General features: G+C 39.7%; 1 protein-coding gene across 2 annotated transcripts in view; it reads right to left on the bottom strand.

Annotated features, from left to right (window-relative positions):
- JADE3 (jade family PHD finger 3) overlaps positions 1-21725 on the bottom strand; it is a 113362-nt gene that overhangs the window by 67524 nt on the left and 24113 nt on the right. For both annotated transcript variants that reach the window (XM_018043969.1, XM_018043970.1), the window contains exons 2-3: positions 3680-3736; positions 2818-2897 (exon numbers count right to left, since the gene is read on the bottom strand). In XM_018043969.1, coding sequence (XP_017899458.1) covers positions 2818-2897; positions 3680-3725 — 126 coding nt within the window. In that variant the 5' untranslated portion in view covers positions 3726-3736. The remainder of the gene's footprint in view (positions 1-2817; positions 2898-3679; positions 3737-21725) is intronic.

The following is a 21725-nucleotide window of genomic DNA, read 5'->3' as shown; positions in this document are numbered from 1 at the left end:
AGAAAGCCAGAAACTATATTAGTATTAGATAGTATAGACTTCAGGAAAAATAAAATTACCAAAGACAAAGAGGGACATTACATGATGATAAATTCACCAAAAAGGTACAGTAATCCTAAATATGTATGTAGTTAACAACAGAACTTAAAAATACACAAAGCAAATCTGATAGAAATAAAAGGAGAAAGAGGCAAATCCACAATTACAGCTGGAGACTGCTACAGCCCTCTCTAAACAATGGATACTACTACTAGGCAGAAAATCAGCCAGGACACAGAAGAGTACCATCAACTAATAGGACCCAACAGCAGCATAATACACATTGTTTTCAAGTGCCCATGAAATATTCACCAAGATAAACCATATCTTGTGCCAGAAAACAAACCTTGACACCTGTAAAAGAACTAAAACCATACAGATTACGTTCTGTGACAAAAATGAACTCAAACTAGAAATCGGTAACAGAAAGATAGCAAGAATAGTCTCCAAATGCTTGAAAACTAAACAACACTTTTCTAAATAACACATGTATCAAAGAGGAAGTCTCAAGGAAAATAAAAATACTGAAATGGATGAAAATGAAAATAAACATACCAAAATTAATGGGGTGAAGCTAAGGAGTATTTAAAGGGAAATTTACAGCACTAAAATTCTTATATTAGAAAAAAGGAAAACTTTCAAAGCCTAAGCATCAACCTCAAGAGTCTAGAAAAAAGTACAAAATAAAACTAAAGCAAAAAGGAGGAAAATAATAAATATAAAAGCAGAAATCAATAGAGATTGAAAAGAGAAAAATAAGACATAATTTCACTGATTACAGACTAACTTTGGCAACACAATATATTATGTAGTATTGGATTATAACCCAAAGTATAAAATAAATATACATGAGTTCATACAGATATAAATAAGCCATTAAATAAAATTTTCAAATGATGGAAGCATCTAAGAATATTTTTATAATTGCTTACTTTTGGGAAACAATTAAGACAATCTAATATAAAGCTCTAGCACATAAAATTTCAATGAATGGAACCTATGAGAGGTAGATGTGATAATGTCCATGTTATAACAACAAAACAAATTACCTCAGAGAGATGAAATAAACCAGCAAAACATGGAATCAATCTCTTCTAATGCCAAGGCTGGTTTTGCTATACAATATCAGGTTCTTTCTTTTGTAACAGAATGGGGCATATAAATGAAAAAAATTTGCTTCCAGTAGCCCAGGTCTTCAATCTTTTGCTAAAGAATGATACTCTAACTTGGAGGCAGCAGGCCTTGTGACTCAAAGCTCTTGAGTCACTTTACCTTCTAGGACTGGTTGTCCTAAATGGGAAAGTAGGAAGGTTTCTTTCTCATCAATTCTGCAGTCAAAGCCACCTCTGGATAGATGGGAAATTTGTTTTACTCCTGTTTATGTGTATTTTATTTCCTAAGTTTTTCTGTATGACACAGGCACATATAAATACACACTGATAGTCTACTGTGCCCAGAAAGATCCCTGGCAAAAGACAGAAAAGTGATCTCTGAGAAAGGGAGGAATGCTCTCTCTGACACCCAAAAGCAATGCCTCCCCCCACCACCCTGCATGAGGTCAAATGGAACCTGGCCTTCTTTCTAATCAATAGAAAATGGCAAACATGATGGGACATCATTCTCATGATTATGTTATATAAGCCTCAGTCAGACTGGAGTAAAAGACTCTCCCCTCACTGGATTTCAAAGTAGGCTACTGTGTTTTGAGGGGACTCATGGAAAAGGCCACATAGCAAAGAACTATAAGCAACCTAGGAGTGGAGGGTGGTCCTCTACCAAAAACCAACGATGACAACAAACAGAGACCTCTCAGTACTCCAGCCAGAAGATGAATTCTGCCAGCAACTTGAATGAACCTGGAAACAAATTTTTCCCTAATCAAACTTCCAGATGAGAACACAGCCCAGCCAGCACACTGACTGCAGCCTTGAAAGACCTTGAACAGAGAGAATCTAGTCACGCTGTAGCCAGACTCCTGACACACAGAAACTGATAATAAATGTGTGCTGCTTTAAGCCACTAACTTTGTGATAACATATAATGCTGCAATAGTTTGCTAATACATTCTCTTTTCCTTTGCAGCCAAGAAAGACTACTATAGTAGAAGTGAAGATAGGCAAGATCAGTTTCTCATCATTTAATTATCACAGAGGAAAGTCTGTAAGATCCAGATCAGTTTCTCATCATTTAATTACCACAGAGGAAAGTCTGTAAGATCCACTAAACTATTCCCAAATCCAAGTGTACTTTGCTGCCCTTGAGGCAGATGACCAGCCTCACAAGGACTGGGACTTTTTTTTTTGGCTTCGTGGTAGTGCCCTGAAGGCTGTGAACATTTACCATAGCCCCAAACATCTCCAACCCAGTCTTTTCCTTCTCTATCAATGACTTCTTCATCTACCCTTTCTGCATTGCCTCCCACTTACCAACTTAGATCTTTCCTATCATAGGCCAGATCATTGGCTCTTTTGGTCCATCCCAATTCTCTGGGTTACTCTGACTTCTTGGCTAGGGGAGGATTTATATTCTAAAGCCAGGCACTTAGGTGCCATTACCAAAATGGAAGCAGAGTGTAGACCACTGTTTTCCCAAAGGAAAAATAAAACGGAATCTTTCTTGAAAAAAAAAAGTAGATAGACTTGTTTTCATCAGAAATACAAGCCTATCCACTGGAACATAGTTTACTCCTCACATCTCTAAGATCTGGGTATTGTAGATATGTAGGCAGAAGGTAGCTGTCTAATTTTTTAAGTCTAAAAATTTAATATCTGATCTCACCTCGGCAGGCTTCTTGCGTTCATTTGGCATTTTTGACTTGCTCCTATACATTGAGCCAAAAGTAGAGGAAGTGGAAGGATCTGTAAAAGATAATTAGAAAAAATACTGAAACTTATTACCTGCTATTATAACTAAATGTCATCCAAGAGTATGTGAAATACATGATGGAGAAGAACACAGTGACCTCATATCACTAAAGAAAATAGTTAAATTGCAACCACAAAAGCCTCATAAAGGAGTTTAATGACATTTATAGGTGACATTCTAGGGTGCAAAAGCTTCAACAATGCTAATACTGAGGAGATTCAATTTGGTATAATCATACTTCATTATAATTTAGAACAAGACAATTTATGTTCCATCTAGAGAAAAAGTATCCGCAAAAGCAACTGAAAAAACTAAAAATGTGGAGCAAGTAATCTGCCTATCCTTCAGCATTTTCCCAAATGCTACTGTTAATAAAGTTGTTGTCTTTTACAAATGATGACACATCCAAACACTTAGTACCTCAGCTAAAATAAAAACTGTAGGGTCTACTGTAAAAACTGTAGGGTCTACAATTTATGCTCTCACACTTTTCTTTCTAGAAAAGCACTGTTCCATTGGTAGATGTGGCTTTTGTTGCCTGAGTAAGTAAAAAGTGCAAAACAAAATGCTATATGCCACACAAAACCAATTCTTTCATCTAACTTACCTATGTCTAATGGAATTCAAACAACTAAGAAAAATGGTACCCCAAGTTTTCCTTCTTAGAAACATTTTTAACCCATTGAAAGAAGCATGAAACAGCTTGTTCTCAAGTCAAAGAAACGCTAACAGATTATAGATACAGAGTTACCAGCTGTTGGCTGGTTCTACTCACTGTCCTCTGAACTGTCACTGCTGCTGATATTTCTATGGCGTTTCATCCTGGAGCATCCTGGGAAAGAGAAGACAACACTGAATAAATACTCAACACACAGATCCATCCCATAGGGCAGTCAACACTGTTCAAGAAGCAGCAGCAGGTGAATTACACAAATCAAATTATTTTTGTTAAGAATATTCTCAAATGACCTAGAGTGGTGGGAGAAGAATTCTACCAAATTCTCCCCAATATAGAGTGTGAAAGACTGGGTGAGGCCACATACTAGCTTTAGGAGGAAATCTAAGCTGCAGAGGATGAATGACATAGGACTGGCAAGAGCCTCAAATGTGGCCACATGACCACTATCCAACCAAACAAAGAGGGGTAGCCACTGGGTCATTATCAGTCAGGGATCCCCAATAAGAGATGAGCAAGAAAGGAAAAGCAGTTACAAAGGTAGAGATGTCAAAGGCCAAGGTTGAAAGGCATGAGACAAGGCTGGCTGAAGAAAGAAGTGAGGCACGTCCCATCTTTGAAAGCACAGTTCATTTCAGTCGCTCAGTCATGCCCGACTCTCTGTGACCCCATGGACTGCAGCATGCCAGGCCTCCCTGTCCATCACCAACTCCCAGAGTTTACTCAAATTCATGTCCATTGAGTCAATGATGCCATCCAACCATCTCATCCTCTGTTGTCCCCTTCTCTTCCCACCTTCAATCTTTCCCAGCATCTGGGCCTTTTCAAATGAGTTAGTTCTTTGCACCAGGTGGTCACAGTATTGGAGCTTCAGCTTCAGCATCAGTCCTTCCAATGAATATTTAGGACTGATCTCCTTTAGGATGGACCGGTTGGATCTCCTTGTAGTCCAAGGGACTCTCAAGAGTCTTCTCCAACACCACAGTTCAAAAGCTTCAATTATTCTCTGCTCAGCTTTCTTTATAGTCCAACTCTCACATCCATACATGACTACTGAAAAAAACTATAGCTTTAACTAGACGGACCTTTGTTGGCAAAGTAATGTCTCTGCTTTTTAATATGCTGTCTAGGTTGGTCATGACAGAATGTGGTCCACTGGAGAAGAGAATGGCAAACCACTTCAGTATTCTTGCCTTGAGAACCCCATGAACAGTATGAAAAGGCAAAATGATAGGATACTGAAAGAGGAACTCCCCATGTCGGTAGGTGCCCAATATGCTACTGGAGATCAGTGGAGAAATAACTCCAGAGAGAATGAAGGGATGGAGCTGAAGCAAAAACAATAGCCAGTTGTGGATGTGACTGGTGATAGAAGCAAGGTCCAATGCTGTAAAGAGCAATATTGCATAGGAACCTGGAATGTTAGCTCCATGAATCAAGGCAAATTGGAAGTGGTCAAACAGGAGATGGCAAGAGTGAACGTCGACATTCTAGGAATCAGCAAACTAAAATGGACTGGAATGGGTGAATTTAACTCAGTTCAGTTCAGTCGCTCAGTCGTGTCCGACTCTTTGCGACCCCATGAATCGCAGCACGCCAGGCCTCCCTGTCCATCACCAACTCCCGGAGTTCACTCAGACTCACATCCATCAAGTCAGTGATGCCATCCAGCCATCTCATCCTCTGTCGTTCCCTTGTCCCCCTGCCCCCAATCCCTCCCAGCATCAGAGTCTTTTCCAATGACCATTATATCTACTACTGTGAGCAGGAATCCCTTAGAAGAAATGGAGTAGCCATCATGGTCAACAAAAGAGTCCGGAATGCAGTACTTGGATGCAATTTCAAAAATGACAGAATGATCTCCGTTCGTTTCCAAGGCAAACCATTCAATATCACAGTAATCCAAGTCTATGCCCCAACCAGTAACGCTGAAGAAGCTGAACTTGGAATGATTCTATGAAGACCTACAAGACCTTTTAGAACTAACACCCAAAAAAGATGTCCTTTTCATTATAGAGGACTGGAATGGAAAAGTAGGAAGTCAAGAAACACCTGGAGTAACAGGCAAGTTTGGCCTTGGGAGTACAGAATGAAGCAGGGCAAAGGCTAACAGAGTTTTGCCAAGAGAACACACTGGTCATAGCAAATACCCTCTTCCAAAAACACGAGAGAAAGCTCTACATATAGACATCACCAGATGGTCAATACTGAAATCAGATTGATTATATTCTTTGCAGCCAAAGATGGAGAAGCTCTATACAGTCAGCAAATAACAAGACTGACTAATAAATAACAAGCTGACTGTGGTTCAGATCATGAACTCCTTATTGCCAAATTCAGACTTAAGTTGAAGAAATAGGGAAAACCACTAGACCATTCAGGTATGACCCAAATCAAATCCCTTATGATTATGCAGTGGTAGTGAGAAATAGATTCAAGGGATTAGACCTGATAAGAGTGCCTGAAGAACTATGGATGGAGGTTCATGATGTACAGGAGGCAGTGATCAAGACCATCCCCAAGAAAAAGAAATGCAAAAAGGAAAAATGGTTGAAAGCACAACCCATTGCTTTTCTGCCTGCCCTTTTTCCCCCTTTTGCACTTTCTCCCTTGTTCCCAACTGACAAACAACTAGCCTAACTTAAAGTTACATCTATCGCAAGGAATGCTAAGAAAAGTGAAAGTGTTAATTGCTCAGTTGTGTTCAACTCTTTGTAACCCCATGGACTATAGCCCGCCAGGTTCCTCTGCCCATGGGATTCTCCAGGCAAGAATACTGGAGGGTTGCCATTTCCTTCCCCAGAGGATCTTCCCAACCCAGGGATCAAACCCAGGTCTCCTGCATTGCAGGTGGATTCTTTACTTTCTGAGCCACCAGGGAAGCCCAGACAAATGAAACCCAGTATTTCAGTGCCGAGGAATGTTACAAAAAGCTCCTATATTGGGAAAACTAATGTCTCTAAATAAAATTTCCAGTGGTTTAAGCATCTGTGTGTGTGTGTGTGTGTGAGAGAGAGAGAGAGAGAGACAGAGACAGAGACAGAGACAGAGAGAGACTACACACACTTTCAGGCAAATGGGGAGAGTAAATAGACTTCAGTAAAATAATGCAGCCAGTCACTAAAGAGCCCTGGGGGTGGGTGGCAGGGCGCTGGTACTGAATTGTTATATTATCTAAAACACCCAGTTTTCATAAAAAAATTATGAGACATGCATGGCGACTGAATTCACACCCTAGTAGTGAAAGTGTCAAGTCCTAACCCCTGGACCACCAGGGAATTTCCAAATATGGTACTTTCTAAATTAATACAGTAACAATCCTTTTCTGTTATAGATGGAAACCAAAAATCTTGTATTATCAATAAAGAGCCTAGGAAACAGATTAACACCAATAACACCAGTCCTGGAAACTGGGTTGCTTATAACTTAAAGAAAGCAAATTTGGGGGTCTGGGCTGTTAAAGTCCACTGATCTATCTCAGTGATCACTGCTGTTTTAATTACTATAGAAAAATGACAAAGAACAGTAAATATCAGCAGAATAATTCCATGATGGTAAACCTTTAGATCTGTCTTTATCACTTTTAATCAAGTTTATAGAACAATAGCAGTTCTATAAATATCATTACCACCATTTTACAGATGAGGAAATTGAGGCTCAAAGTCAAAGTTTTAGTCACTCAGTCGTGTCTGACTCTTTGCAACCCCATGGACTGAGGCCCACCAGGTTCCTCTGTCCATGGAATTTCCCAGGAGAGAATACTGGAGGGGGTTGCCATTCCCTTCTCCAGGGGATCTTCCTGATCCAGGGATTGAACCTGGTCTCCAGCATTGAAGGCAGATTCTTTACTACCTGAACCACCAGAAATGTTTAAGTAACATGCTTGGAGCTACATGGCCACCAGAGGGCAGAGCACAGCTGGCAGGTATACGGAGAATGGATACTCCAAGTTGACCCTGAGACCTGAGGCAGGCTAGGGAGTTAACAGCAGGAATGCTGCCCCTTCTAAGTCCAAGCTTCCTGAGCATGGCCTTGGAGGTCCACAGCATTTCAGCTTCAATTTGTCAGATCTCTTCAGCTGCTGCTCCCCTACCTCCTGCACATGCTATGCCCCATGTGATTCCATGTATCACATGGAATCTATCATCTTGTTTCATACTTGCCACCCTTTGGACAGGGCTCTTCCCTCTGCCTACAGTACCCTGCCTATTTACCCGGACCATCCCATTTTCTCTCAACCTGGTCTGACTCATTTGTTGGATCTCCTCAGTAAGGTTCTCTCTATACATACTTCAGTCCATGTAAAATGCTCTTCATTTGCACTGTAAATATTCTTTACATGGTCAGCCCTGCCACAAGACCACAACCATCTTCAAAGCAGTAACTATGTCAAATTCATCTTTTACCCCCAGGTCTCAGCACAGTGTCCTGCACAAGACACTGCACATGAGAAAGAGTAAAAGATGCCTCACTCAGATCTCCTTTACTAGCTAGCATACCCATCTCCCAGCTACTGCCTGTTGGCTGCTAATGGCTCACAGCTGTCCCCTTCCCCAAGGGCTGGAGTCCTGCCAGGGAGATTATACTCTTTTTCCCTCCCAGGGGCAGCCAGCAGCCAATAATTGCTCTACACCTGCCCCTAACCATAACTGGCTAAGGCTAGACTTTCCTAAGACCATATCTTCACTTTAGCTCCTTCCTCTTCCCTACCTTCTTGTCCTTGCTCCCTTATAAGTTTCTCCTGAGAGGATTCCCTCAACAAATCATGTACATTCAAATACAGTCCCAGATTCTGCTTCTCGCCACCCCTAAAACAACATGTGAAACTTCACTTGGAGGCACACTATAACAAGTACTTTGGAATAAAATTTCTTGCTAAGCAAAACCATAAATAAGTACAGTGCAAAGCACCTCATTGTCTTACATCTGGATACATTATTCAGCTGTTTATAGTCTAGTCTTCTATTTAGGATGCAGACTTTACAAAGGCATTATTTTCTTCCTTACCTCCCACAATGAGTATTCCTTTGTTTTAGCAGAAATGAAATATGTACCAGCCCTCACCTTGCACCCCTGAGAACAGTAATTTGAAGGCAGTTTTCAGACCTTGAAATGAAGGGAAGGGAAGTCACTCAGTCGTGTCCGACTCTTTGTGACCCCATGCACTTTAGCCCACCAGGCTCCTCCATCCACGGGATTTTCCAGGCAAGAATAATGGAGTGGGCTGCCATTTCCTTCTCCAGGGGATCTTCCCAACCCAGGGATCGAACCCAGGTCTCCTACACTGCAGACAGATGCTCTACCATCTGAGCCACCAGAGAAGCCTTTTCAGATCTTATTCCTACTATAATCTCACTCAAAACAATTAACAGGATTCAAAGCCAGGCAAAATACAATTGTATAAAGTAAATGCCTTCCTTGGGTGAAATTCCTTCTTAAAGGAGTACTGTCGGAAGTCAACCCAACTAGGATTATTTGGGGCTGAGAATCTAAGCCTGTGGTTTGGTGGCTACTTGATTCCCCATTAGGACTTCCCTGGTGGCTCAGATGGTAAAGCGTCTGTCTACAATGTGGGAGACCTGGGTTCGATCCCTGGGTCGGGAAGATTCCCTGGAGAAGGAAATGGCAACCCACTTTAGCACTCTTGCCTAGAAAATCCCATGGATGGAGCCTGGTGCAGGCTACTGTCCATGGGGTCGCAAAGAGTTGGATACAACTGAGCGCCTTCACTTTCTTGATTCCCCATTAATGTTCCAGAAGAGCAGGGGGGCAGGAAAAGTGATTAACTCAAACACAGCCCTTTCCTTTCCTTCTATATGCCCACCAGACATACTTATGAAATGCATGGTCAGTGCAAAGAGCCACAATTGAGTGCCATCTGTGGGGCTATGCAGCAGCTTAAAAATAATTTGAGGCTCCACTTTAAACATATCCACACCCTTTGATCCAGGAATTCTACTTCCAACATCCATATCTGAAAAATAATTCAAAACACAGAAAATGATTTATGAACAAAATGTTCATTAAAGCTCCCTAATAAAAATGAATGAAATCTAGCTATCAAACAAAAGAGGAATAAAGTATATTAATATGGTGTTTCATTCAATTATTTAAACATGATATACAGAAAATGTGTATGTTAAAATGTTGTGGAAAAAACAGTATAAAATTAGTTTTATAGCAAGATTGTATCTATGAAATAAAATATATAGAAAATAATGAAGGCCATAAACCAGTTTACTGACATTAGTTGCATGAATAACACTGAAGTTTTCTGAGTGATAAACATTCTTTCCAATTTTTTCCATTCTCCACATTTTTTACAGTACACACAGGACGTTTATAATTAGAAAAAACTTCTAAGATTTCAAGGTATTTGTTCCCCATGTCACTCACAAACGATGCAGCTGACCTGAAAAACTGAAACTATGAAAGTGATTCTCACTGTTGTTCAAGATGGACATCAAGCAGGGCTGGAAAAAATCCAGAAAAGCACAATATAATCAATTGAATATATAAACCTCCATATTTATAAAGTTAGTCCCCAAAGCACCAAACCTTACAGTTTAAAAAAGACAAAGACAAATATCTAAAGCAGTGGTTTCCAACTGAAGGCAATTTTGTTCCCTGGGGACAATGTGGCAATATCTAGAGACATCTTTGGTTGTCACAACTGGCAAGGGGCATTGTTACTGATATCTAGGGGATAGACACCAAGGGGGCTGCTACATATCCTGGAATGCACATATTTATCTTGCCCCAAATGTCAATACTGCCAAGGCTGAGAAATCTTGCTCTACAGGAATGAAACAGATTGATAGGAATCAAGAAGAGTGTGGAAATTGTTGACATTATTCACCCAATCACAAAGTTAAAGTAACAAAGGGGCACTCCCTGTAACCTAAAGGCAATTTTATCAAAAAGAAAGCAGGACTTTAAGCAATGCTTAGGGAACTTAGTGAACTCATCAGCTCAAGAAGTGGAACAGAATGAAAATGTAAACAGGTTCAAGAAGGACTGAGATAAAAATCAGGGAAGATAAATCCATGGTGGTATTTGGAAGTAATCCTTAAGTAAAAGAGCATCTGAAAGTCCAGCTCCCTCAGACTTTCAGGAATACCGTTCAGAGCCATTAATGGAGAGAGACGTTTGAGTTAGGCCACTAGTCAGACCAGAGTAGAACACTTCTTTCATCCTTAAGGATCAATTCCTGCCCATGTGGGCAAAGAACCTCCCAAACTCTTCCTTAAATAGAAGTCATAAATATTATAAATGTATTTCTTGAGTAGTCCAGTAACTAAAACCATAAATACTGAACAGAATAAGCAAAAAAATCAGAAGAAAAAGAACATATCCTACGTATTTTACTGCTTCTCCTGTGTCTTTAAAAAAGATACCAGAAGTTGAAGTAGACGAACTTTTCTGTACTTTCTAAAAATAAGCCTGCCTTCATCTCAGTCATTTTAAAGCTTGTTTTTAAAAATTAAAAGACACATTGTGTGACTCATGAGTCCCCTGTGATCAGATGAGTAGTCTGGAGGTCAACTCTTTTCCAAAGCTCTCAAAAACCATTAAAGAAAAAAGAAGAAAATACAAGTTTACCTAGATAGGTGCCTGCCACTCAGTAAAGTATTTCTATGTCAACCACAGTTATCCCTGTTGCCAGGAAACAAGCTTACCCTCTTTAATGTTAATAGACATGTTAACAAATTTCAAACCTCCTGGGTAGAAATCATCTTGCATGGGAAGGCCACATTGGGAAGGGAGTTTAAATCAGGGTTCAGCAAAATTTTTTGTAAAGAACCAGATAGCAAATATGTTTGGCTTTGTAGGCCACATGGTCTCTGTGGCAATTACTCAAATCTGCTATTGTAGTACGAAAGCAACCACAGATAGTACATAAACAAATAAATGATCGTGGCTCTGTTCTAATAAAACTTTATCATACTAAAATTCAAATTTCACATAATTTTCACATATAATGAAATACTATTCATTTTTCAAATTCACTGAACATTTCACTAAACCTATAACTAAAAATGTTAAAAGCCATTCTTAGCTCCCAGGCCATACAGAAACAGGTGGCAGGCTAGATTTGGCTCACAGGTCACACCTTGTCAACCTCTAATCTAAACTATAAGAAACCTTTCTTTTAATGATAGAATATTAAAAATTGGAAGCATACAACTGAATTATCACTATCCTAACAACATTCCTTCCTTTCCAATCTCTCAGCCCACTGGTTAATCAGACCCCACTTGAAGGTTTTTAGCTTGGGTGGCCTATTCTAATGGTCCTAGACCCTTTCTAAATTAAAATCTGTTTTGTGTCTTTTAAGCAAAAAGACCTCAGTTCTAATAACTTTTTAAAACTTAGTAGTATATTTTCTTTTTTTCCTTTTTTTTGACTGCACCTCATGGCTTGCAGGATCTTAGTTCCTTGACCAGGGACTGAACCTGGGTCATGGTAGTGACAGCACAGAGTCCTAACCACTGGACCACCAGGGAATTCCCCACATTTTCTTTTTAATTTATAACATATATTCAACAATTTCAACTACCCAGATAAATAAGTAGGTCTGGCATCTTAAGAATAAAGAGATATATGTACAAAGCATAAATCCTTTTAAGATAAAATACCATTTGCAAATAAGACCTCTTAAGAATTAAGTAAATCACAACAGCTTTTACTATGAAATACATAACTCTTTCTCTAGATAGAAACTCAAAACAACTTTAAAAAATAATGATTTTCATTATGTCTTATCTCCTGCTGTGGGTTGCTGCCACATTTAAATTTAGTCACATGTACCCCTAATACATTGACAATAACATCTACCTGATTTAAAATGATCATCAGAATTTATTACGAGGAAAAATACCTTTATCCCAGATTTTAGAAAGAATAACAGGTCTCACATGTAAGGTCAAACAAATAAACAACCCCAAACTTACTGAGCAAGAGCAAATCCACTGCACATCAACTGTTAGTACTGTATTAATAGAGGGCAGGCATTGCACTGGCCACCAGAATGGAAAAACCAAGTCTTTTGGCTCCCTCAGAGACAGGTCACAAGACCAGGTGCGCTAGACACACTGTTACTATGGCTTGGGTGATCACAGCCTAAAGCTAGTGACCAATGATGTATGACAAACCAATCAGAGGGGGGTTTTGGGGTTAATCCCAAATCAATCAAGGTGGTGAGGGTGTGAAGTGGAGGGGGGTTACAGTCAAATGTTCACCTCTGATCAGAGACATACTAAAGGCCAAAGAGTAGTCAGACAGGGAAGTTAACATATAAGGGAAAGGATCAGCACTGACTTTAAGGACAACAAAAAGTGAGAGAAAATGAAACGGCTACAAATTTTTCTCAGGAGAAATGAAAAGTGGCTGGGCAATAGATGCCAACACAGTTTAAACCCTGAAAAAATTATCTGGCCTCCCCAGCAGAGATTCTCAATCCTTATTAAACATTTTCTGGGATTAAAAATCATCTGGGGAGATTGTAAAAATTCCACCGCCCAAACTGCACCCATTACCAATTAAGTCAGAATTTCTCTTTTCAAAGAGCCAACTTTTGGATTCATTGTTGTTCTCTATTGTTTTTGTTTTCAATTATATTAAGTATTCTTTATTATTTCCTTCCTCCATCTTACTCTCAGTTTATTTTGCTCTTCTTTTTTCTATTTTCTCAAGGTGGAAGCTTACTCATTTGTGACTTTTCATCTACTCTTCATATAAGCACTTAGTGCTATAAATTTCCCACTCAGCATTGATTTTGTTACAAGCTACAAGTTTTGATATGCGGCATTTTCATTTTCACTCAGGTCAAGGCATTTTATTTTCCTTGGAGACTTCCTCCTTGACCCATGGATTAATAAGTGTGTTGTTTAGTTTCCAAGTGTTTGAAGACTTTCCTATAGTCTGTTTTTTTATTTCTAGTGTGATTCCATTATGGTCAGATAATATACTTTGTATGATTTTAATTCTTTTATATTTGTTGGGTTTTTTTTTTATGACCTGGGATATAGTCTATCTTGGTGAATATTACATGTGTACTTGAAAAGTAAGTATATAATGCTACTGAAGTTCCCAACTGTAACTATGGATTTATACCTATTAATATTTCTCAGTTATCTGAGAGTTTTGCTTCATGTACTTTGAAGTTCTGTTGTTTGGTGCATACACACTTATGATTGTCCTGTCTTCTGGATGGATTGACCCTCTGAATCATTATGTGGTGCTCCTTTTGTCTTTTGTAGTTTTCTTTTGCTCTGATGTCTAATTTATCTGATATTAGTATAGCCACCCCAGCTTTCTTTTGATTGGCATGTGCATGGTATGTCTTTTTCCACCCATTTACTTTTAAACTACCTGTATTTAGTTCAAACAGTGTGAAATGTGTCTACTCCATTTTGTTTGGAAGAGGAAATTTGCTCTCTATATTATTTTTGCAATTCCTCTCTAAATTTAGACATATTATCTCAAAATCTCTTATTTCAAAATAAAAAATGTGACTGCTAAAAACTTAAGTATACGATTAAAGGGGCATTTTATTCATGTCCCTAACATGATGGGAGAGTATTAAGAAAGGAAAATCAACCTGAGAGATTTTCACTTACTGCATTCTCTCAGAACAAGGAAACAAACAAGTAAAATTTACAGGCCTAGAAGTAACTGGGGGGCTGATCCCTTATCTGAGGGCCATAAGAAGGAAAAAGTCAGTTGGTAACAAGGATGCATGTATTCTTCCTTAAAAGATAAATATCCACCACACCTGGTGCTTATTCTTGGGTCAGGGGAATTGTTTTTCCCCAATACTTGCATTTTCCAGTTTTTCTGTTATGGATTTGTTGTTTTATTACATATTAACATTTTCAAAAGGTTAACAGAATTTAAAATGTACAACTTGAGAAGGAATAAAAGTCTAAGTAATTAGTTATACCACTTGTTAATTCTGTAAAAGAAGTGAGTGAGAAAGCTGGAAAGTACTGACTAAAATGTGGCTTTCTGAGAATTAGTTGAGTTCAGTAATTTATGCCGTTCATGCTTCAGTACCCCAGGAAGCCAGATTTGGATACAGATAAGTAGTCATTTGAGACTAACAGCAAAATTTACCCCTGAACTGTTTTAAACACGACCCAAAAGAACCACTAAAAAGATCTAAGATGAGGACTAGAGAGCATAGATGGAAACTATCTGCTCTTGGCCCTTAAAAAAAAAAAAAAAAACCCTCTATGTAAACTAAAAGCATCCATATAGGAATATGAATCACAGAAAGAGAAAAGGAAACAGGTTTTTCTTCTCTGTCCATCTCAGTACAATTTTAATTATTACAAGGAACAGTGTTTTACAAAAATGATGGACAGATAAAAAATAAAACTCTCAAAAATCTGAAATAAAGGTTTTGGTGTTGTATGTGGAAAATGACTACTTTGTCAAAAATACCTGTGAACTCAGACCATGATTGACTGTCATAGTGATGAAACTTTCCTGGACACTGAGCCTCAATATTTTCTTATCTGAGAATCTGCAGTTTAATTTCATCCTTCAAGATCAAAGGTATGTAAGTTAACTTGGTCCATTGATTTGATCAATCTATGGAGAGCTGCCAGGCAACACAAGTCCACAGAATAACTCATCAGTTTATAATGCTTAAAACACTTTGGGCAAAGTGTCGAGAATTGAACAGAGACTAAAACACCCAAAGACACTCGCCAACCAATATATCTTTCTACACATCTAAATCTAACCTCTATTTGACCATGCCAGTGACAGGGAGCAACTATCTAATAAGGCAATCCATTTTCATTTTTAGACAGCTCTAAACAAAGAATAGCTTTCTGTGACTAGAAAAAAAGTCTGCCTTTATACTAAGACTTGTTTCTGTTAACAGATTCCAATCTCTCCCTACCTTTATTCCCAGATTATCTCTTGCCTTACATCATTTTTCTCTGTGTGCTGTGCTTAGTTGCTCATTTGTGTCTGACTATTTGCGACCCCATGGACTGTAGCCCGCCAGGCCCCTCTGTCTATGAGTATTCTCCAGGCAAGAATACTGGAGTGGGTTGCCATGCCCTCCTTCTGGGGATCCTACCAACCCAAGGATCAAACCCAAGTCTCCCACATTGCAGGCAGATTCTTTACCATCTGAGCCACCAAGGAAGCCCAAGAATACTGGAGTGGGTAGCCTATCCCTTCCCCAAGGGAACTTCCTAACCCAGGAAGGAATTGAACCGGGGTCTCCTGCATTGCAGGTGGATTCTTTACCAGCATTCTTTACCCAGGAAGCCCTCATTTTTCTCTTTTTAATACCTAATCTCTTTCCCTTCTTTTGGAAACTTCTCAAAATGTAGTCTATGGTCTGTCTTCCTTTCCTGGCTCTCAGTCACTCCTCAATTGGCTTCTATAGAGTTCTTGGAAAAGTCATCAGTTTGTGCAGTCTCAACCCCCTTCTCTTAACTATCTGTATGTTGCATTTGACATATGATTGTTCAGTCCCTCCCTCCCACTTTCCCTCTTGAAACAGATTCCTTGGTTTCCAAAGGCTTTTTCCCAGGTTCCCTATATTGCTCCCTCATATCCTTTTCTTCCTCTAACCATCTTGTAAGTGGTGGTGTCTCCCCAAAGTGCCCTACTACACTAAACCCATGTTATGGCTCGCAGAATAGAAAGAGGCATAGGAGGACAGAGGAAGGAAAGGAAAAGATAAAAAAAAGAAAAAAAAATTGACCACCACCATCCTCCTACACACATCCCCAACCCCCACCAACCAGACACATCAACCTGAAAGATGATCAACAACAACACCATTATCTTTTTTCTACTGGTTTTCTCCTTTCTAGTGGTTTCATTTGGCACCCTCCACTTAGCTACAAAATCTAGAAAACATTCCTTAACTCTTCCTTTCTCTCATCCTAGAACATCCTCATCAAACCCTGCCAAGTTAACCTCTGAAATAATCTTCTAAATTAATATTCCTATCCCATTTCAGCCTTCATTTTCCTAGCTTGGGACTTAACCATCTCCTGAAACTGCAACAGCGGCTTCCTAACTTGTCTTGGGGCTCCTGATCTTGTTGTCCTCAATTCACCCTCTACCCAAATGCCAGAGACTTACCTGAAACACAAATTGGACCATGCCCCCTCACTGTTGAAACTTTAATGGCTTCCCTTCGCTCCTAGATCTTTATTAATGTCCTCATCAAGGCCAACAAGATCCTCCAAAGTTGAGCTACACCTACTTCTGCAGCTTTATCCCTCAACACACTATGCTCCAGTTTTATGCTCAAACAATGCTGAACCTCTGTAGTTTCCACACTCACACTGCATCTCACCCCTCTGCTTTATATAATTATACTATCTCTTCTGCCTGGAAGGCTCTCTTCTAACCTCCTCACTTTGCAAACACATAAACTCATTCTCATAAGGCTTAGCAAACATGTCACCTCTTCTAAAAAGCCTCCCTTGTCTGACTCAGCCCCTTGACAACTGCCGCCAAAGCAGTATGCTCTCAGAGTGGGCTGTGTACAGCACCATCGCTTACATAAGCTATTTTGTAGTCACTGGTACATGTTTAAAAATCTCCAACTAGAATATGAGTTCCTACCAAGTATGGGTGGGTTTTTAAAGAAATTTATAGTTGAAGTTATTGTTTCTTTAGCTAAAAGATAAAAGTACAGCTGCAGACAGTAAACTTCACACACACACACACACACACACACACACACACACACACACACACACACACACACACACACACACACACACACACACACACACACACACACACACACACACACACACACACACACACACACACACACACACACACACACCAAACAGAGTTTCTCTCTGCTTGTCTGTCTGTCACTACAAATGGAAGTAACATCTTTTTCAGTCTCTGTTCATGAGCAACCTCTGACTTTGCACAGCCAGGGATCATTTCTTCCAATCACAGAGTGTTTTGATTTTCCATTATCTACAGAAAAACAATTCTCGGCCATCTCTACGTTCTTCTGGATCTAGAGTCCAGTAGGTCAGTAACTAGAAGCTCATGACCAATAATCTTCACTTACTATTTGATATGTTTCTGGTCCAGAGATTTATCTTTTCTTCATCACAGATTGTGTCTTTCTAATTTTTTATTTTATCTATTATCACTTTATTTAGACAGGACAAATGGGTGTGAAGCATGAAAGCAGAGTCATCTTGACGAAAGCCCTTAGGTTTAAATGTTACAAGTACAACATAATCTTTTGGAGCAGGGGTCAAATGCTCTGGCCTATAGGCCATATCTAGCTCACTGCTGATTTTTGGTATAGCCCATGAGGTAAGAATGGCCCTTACATTTTTTAATTGTTGAAAAAAAATAATATTTTATGACATGAAAAATTCTTATTTCAGTGTTCATGAAACAAGTTTTACTGGAATACAGCCATGGCCATTCACTTCTTCTGTTCCAGTTATCTACTGCTATGGAACCACTATAAAACGCAGTGGCATAAAGAACCATCATTTTATCATCTTACAAATTCTGTGAATCAGGAATTCAGGTGACACACAGTAGGGATGCTGTTTTTCTACTCTATGATGTCTGGGACCACAGCTGGAAAGACTCAAAGCAGCTGGAAATGATCTAGAGGATTCTTCACTCAGCTAGCCCCTTTGACAGAGATGACTGGGCTTAGCAGAAACTACCTCTGAACTGTCTACACAAGGCCTCTGCAGCATAGTAGCCTCGGGGTAAACAGACTTCTTACATGGCAGCTCAGGAGTCCCAGCATAAATATTCTAATGAACAAAGCAGAAGCTACATGCTTTTTATAACAGCCTCAGAATCACATACTCTATCACACTGGTTGAAGCATTCACAAGCCCACCCAGATTTAACTGGAAGGAGATACAGGCTCAACCTCCTGATGAGGGTAATGTCAAAGAATCTGTGGCTACATTTTAAAATTTCCAGTTATGCTCGTCACATCACTTAGTAGCAAGGATCCAGAGTTAAAGGAATTCCCTGGTGGCTCAGACAGAAAAGAGTCTGCCTGCAATGTGGGAGACCCGGATTCAGTCCCTGGGCTGGGAAGATCCCATGGAGAAGGAAATGGCAACCCACTCCAGTATTCTTGCCTGGAAAATCCCATGGATGGAGGAGCTTTGATTTAAAATGTGAGGCACATTCAGAACATCCAAGTACCCCCCAAAAGCCAACTTCATGAAAGGACTATAATCACGGCTCTGACTTGTGAAAAACTTAATACTTTCTTGTTTCTGATCAGTCTTTAACCCTGTGAATACAAATGATGTGAATATACAGAACACATGAGTTTTTAAATGTTACAGAAGTAACTGAAGCTTTAAGAAGAGTAATCCGCATTTGTCTGATAGCACAAATGGTCTCAATTCTCCACCTTCTTCTTTATCTATGCTCTTTCAAGGTGATTTTGAAGCTCCCTCCCATTCCTTGAATCTGGACTGGCTTTGTGACTAGCCTAGGCCAGCAAAATGTAGCAGAGGTGATGCTATGCCAATTCTAAGCCTCAAGAGGCCTTGCTGCTTCTATTCAGTCTTAGAAACCTGCCCAGCTATTATGAAAACAAGCCTGGGTAGACTGCTGTAGGTTAAGAGATGGATAGCCCAATACTCTTACCCTCTACCATTGTCCCAGTTGACAGTCATAGCCAACTTGAGAAACAGAGCTCCCTGCTGACCTATAGTTGACAACAGGTATAAAGGAGACCAGCTAAGAACAGAACTGGTCAGCTGAACCCAGCCCAAATGGCCAACTCACAGAACAAATAATCATTACTACTTTGAGCCACTAACTTTTGAAGTGGGAAGGTATACAGCAAGAGTTAACTGATAGAATTTAGAAGTCAGTTTTAAATGATTAAATATAGAATAGAAATTTCATTACATACCACAACCCTACTATACTGACACTTTAGACAGTAAATACTTCTCCAAAGCAGGCACTACTGCTGGGCCTCCACTAGAGAAGAGTACTCTAGAGTACTCGAGAAGGGTACTCTAGCTAATGCCAAGATCACAGAGGGAGTCAACCATCTGATCCCAAAGAAGAAATTTGTAATAACGGCCACACAAATAGCAAATGTCACTCTATATGTAAGTCTCTCATCCTACCTGATGCCAAGGCAGGTACCTCTTCAGACCAAGAGGCCAGTGGTACCTACAATAAGCATTTAACTAGTTAACATGGCCCACACCCCTAATATCTCACCTGAAGAGAACTCAGCATTGCTGGTTAGAACCCCTATTGTTTTTATTTATAATCCCCATCCTCTATCTGCACACTTGTTACCCTTCAGTGTACTCCAGTAAAGACAGGGCAGATACCAACCCAAAAGGTTAATTACACAGATGTATGTAACTATGAAGTAATTAAAAACCCAAATATACCAGAATTCACACATTCAATTATAGGCTGACTTCCAAGAGATCCTCTGAAGCAAACGCAATTCTTCAAAACACTTAGGACATTTTTTATTTGAATTTGCTTTTTGTCCCTTTGGCGTATCATATTTCTTTGAATAAGGTCAATGGAAGCAATTTTTCTTCCTTTGAGAGTGAATTTCACTTTTGGAAAGAATCAAATGTTATTCAAATCTATTCAAATGGGCATGTGATGGAGGTATGTAAAACCAGTTTTAGTCAGTAACAAGCTGGGAAAATAAACTGTAAGACTGATTTACAATTCCAATTCTACTGTCATTAGTGGCAGTTAAAAACTCTAAAAGCGTAAAACCTTCAATGGCTCCCTACTGCTCACAGCACAAATTTCAGACTCCCAGGCTTAGTATCCCGGAGAAGGCAATGACACCCCACTCCAGTACTCTTGCCTGGAAAATCCCATGGATGGAGGAGCCTGGTGGGCTGCAGTCTATGGGGTCGCTAAGATCGGACAGGACTGAGCGACTTCACTTTCACTTTCATGGCATTGGAGAAGGAAATGGCAACCCACTCCAGTGTTTCTTGCCTGGAGAATCAGGGATGGGGGAGCCTGGTGGGCTGCCGTCTATGGGGTCGCACAGAGTCGGACATGACTGAAGCGACTTAGCAGCAGCAGCAGCACGCTTAGTATCCAAGGCATTCCACAATGTGGCCGTGGGTCACCTTGCCAGTGTTATTTTCCTTGCACAGTCTCTTCTCTAGGGAAGATGTGCCACTCATTGCTCCCCACTCACATGTCCTGGTGCTTTCCTGCACACATGCATCTGTTCACACTCCTTCCCTGGACCACCTTCTATGTCCATGTCATCTGCCTCTGTATCTGATATAGTGCCCAACCTTGTAAATGGGAGAGGGGAGGAGAGGGTGAGATGTATGAAGAATAACATGGAAACTTACATTACCATATGTAAACTAGATAGCTAATGGGAATTTGTGGTATGGCTCAGGAAACTCAAACAGGGGTTCTCTATCAACCTAGAGGGGTGGGATGGGGAGGGAGATGAGGGAGGTTCAAAAGGGAAGGATATATGTATACCTATGGTTGATTCACATTGAGTTTGACAGAAAACAAAATTCTGTAAAGCAATTATCCTTCAATAAAAAAATAAAATTTGAAAAACTGAAACATTTATTGAATGAATGAAGTGAATAATCAATTCTGCATGTGGTTTATTAAATGGCTCCAAAGGTAATTCCGAAAAGGAGAGCCTCAAAAACATTATGAACAAGGAGTGTCTCCAACATGCATTTTGAGAATGAAGTTATGAAATGTCAGAATAACAACTGATTTATAGTCAAGCCTAATGACTGCCTAAGAAAGCCTAGTGAATCAGGTACTGAGCCAGAAATGAACTAAAAATTCCAGGCTACCCAGACTATCTAGACCACTGATCACAATGCCATTGTATTTAAGAGAGCAGGCCTTGGGCTCTGGATTTCTTTGGGATTCTCTCTCAAGAATATCCAAGTTAAAAACAAACATTATTTTTGGAAGTGAGATTGCTGGATCAAATGGTAGCTGTTATTCTTAATTTCTGAAGAATCTGCATACTGTTTTTCATAATGGCTGCACCATTTTACATTCCCACCAACAGTGTGGGAGTAAAGAGTTCTAATTCTCTACATCTTCACCAACACTTAGCTTTTTTATATATAACAGCTATCCTAATAGG

Source organism: Capra hircus (genome assembly GCF_001704415.2).
Source record: "Capra hircus breed San Clemente chromosome X unlocalized genomic scaffold, ASM170441v1, whole genome shotgun sequence".
NCBI lineage: Eukaryota > Metazoa > Chordata > Mammalia > Artiodactyla > Bovidae > Capra > Capra hircus.
Note: the sequence above shows the minus strand (reverse complement) of the source record. Positions and strands in the feature narration are given on the sequence as shown.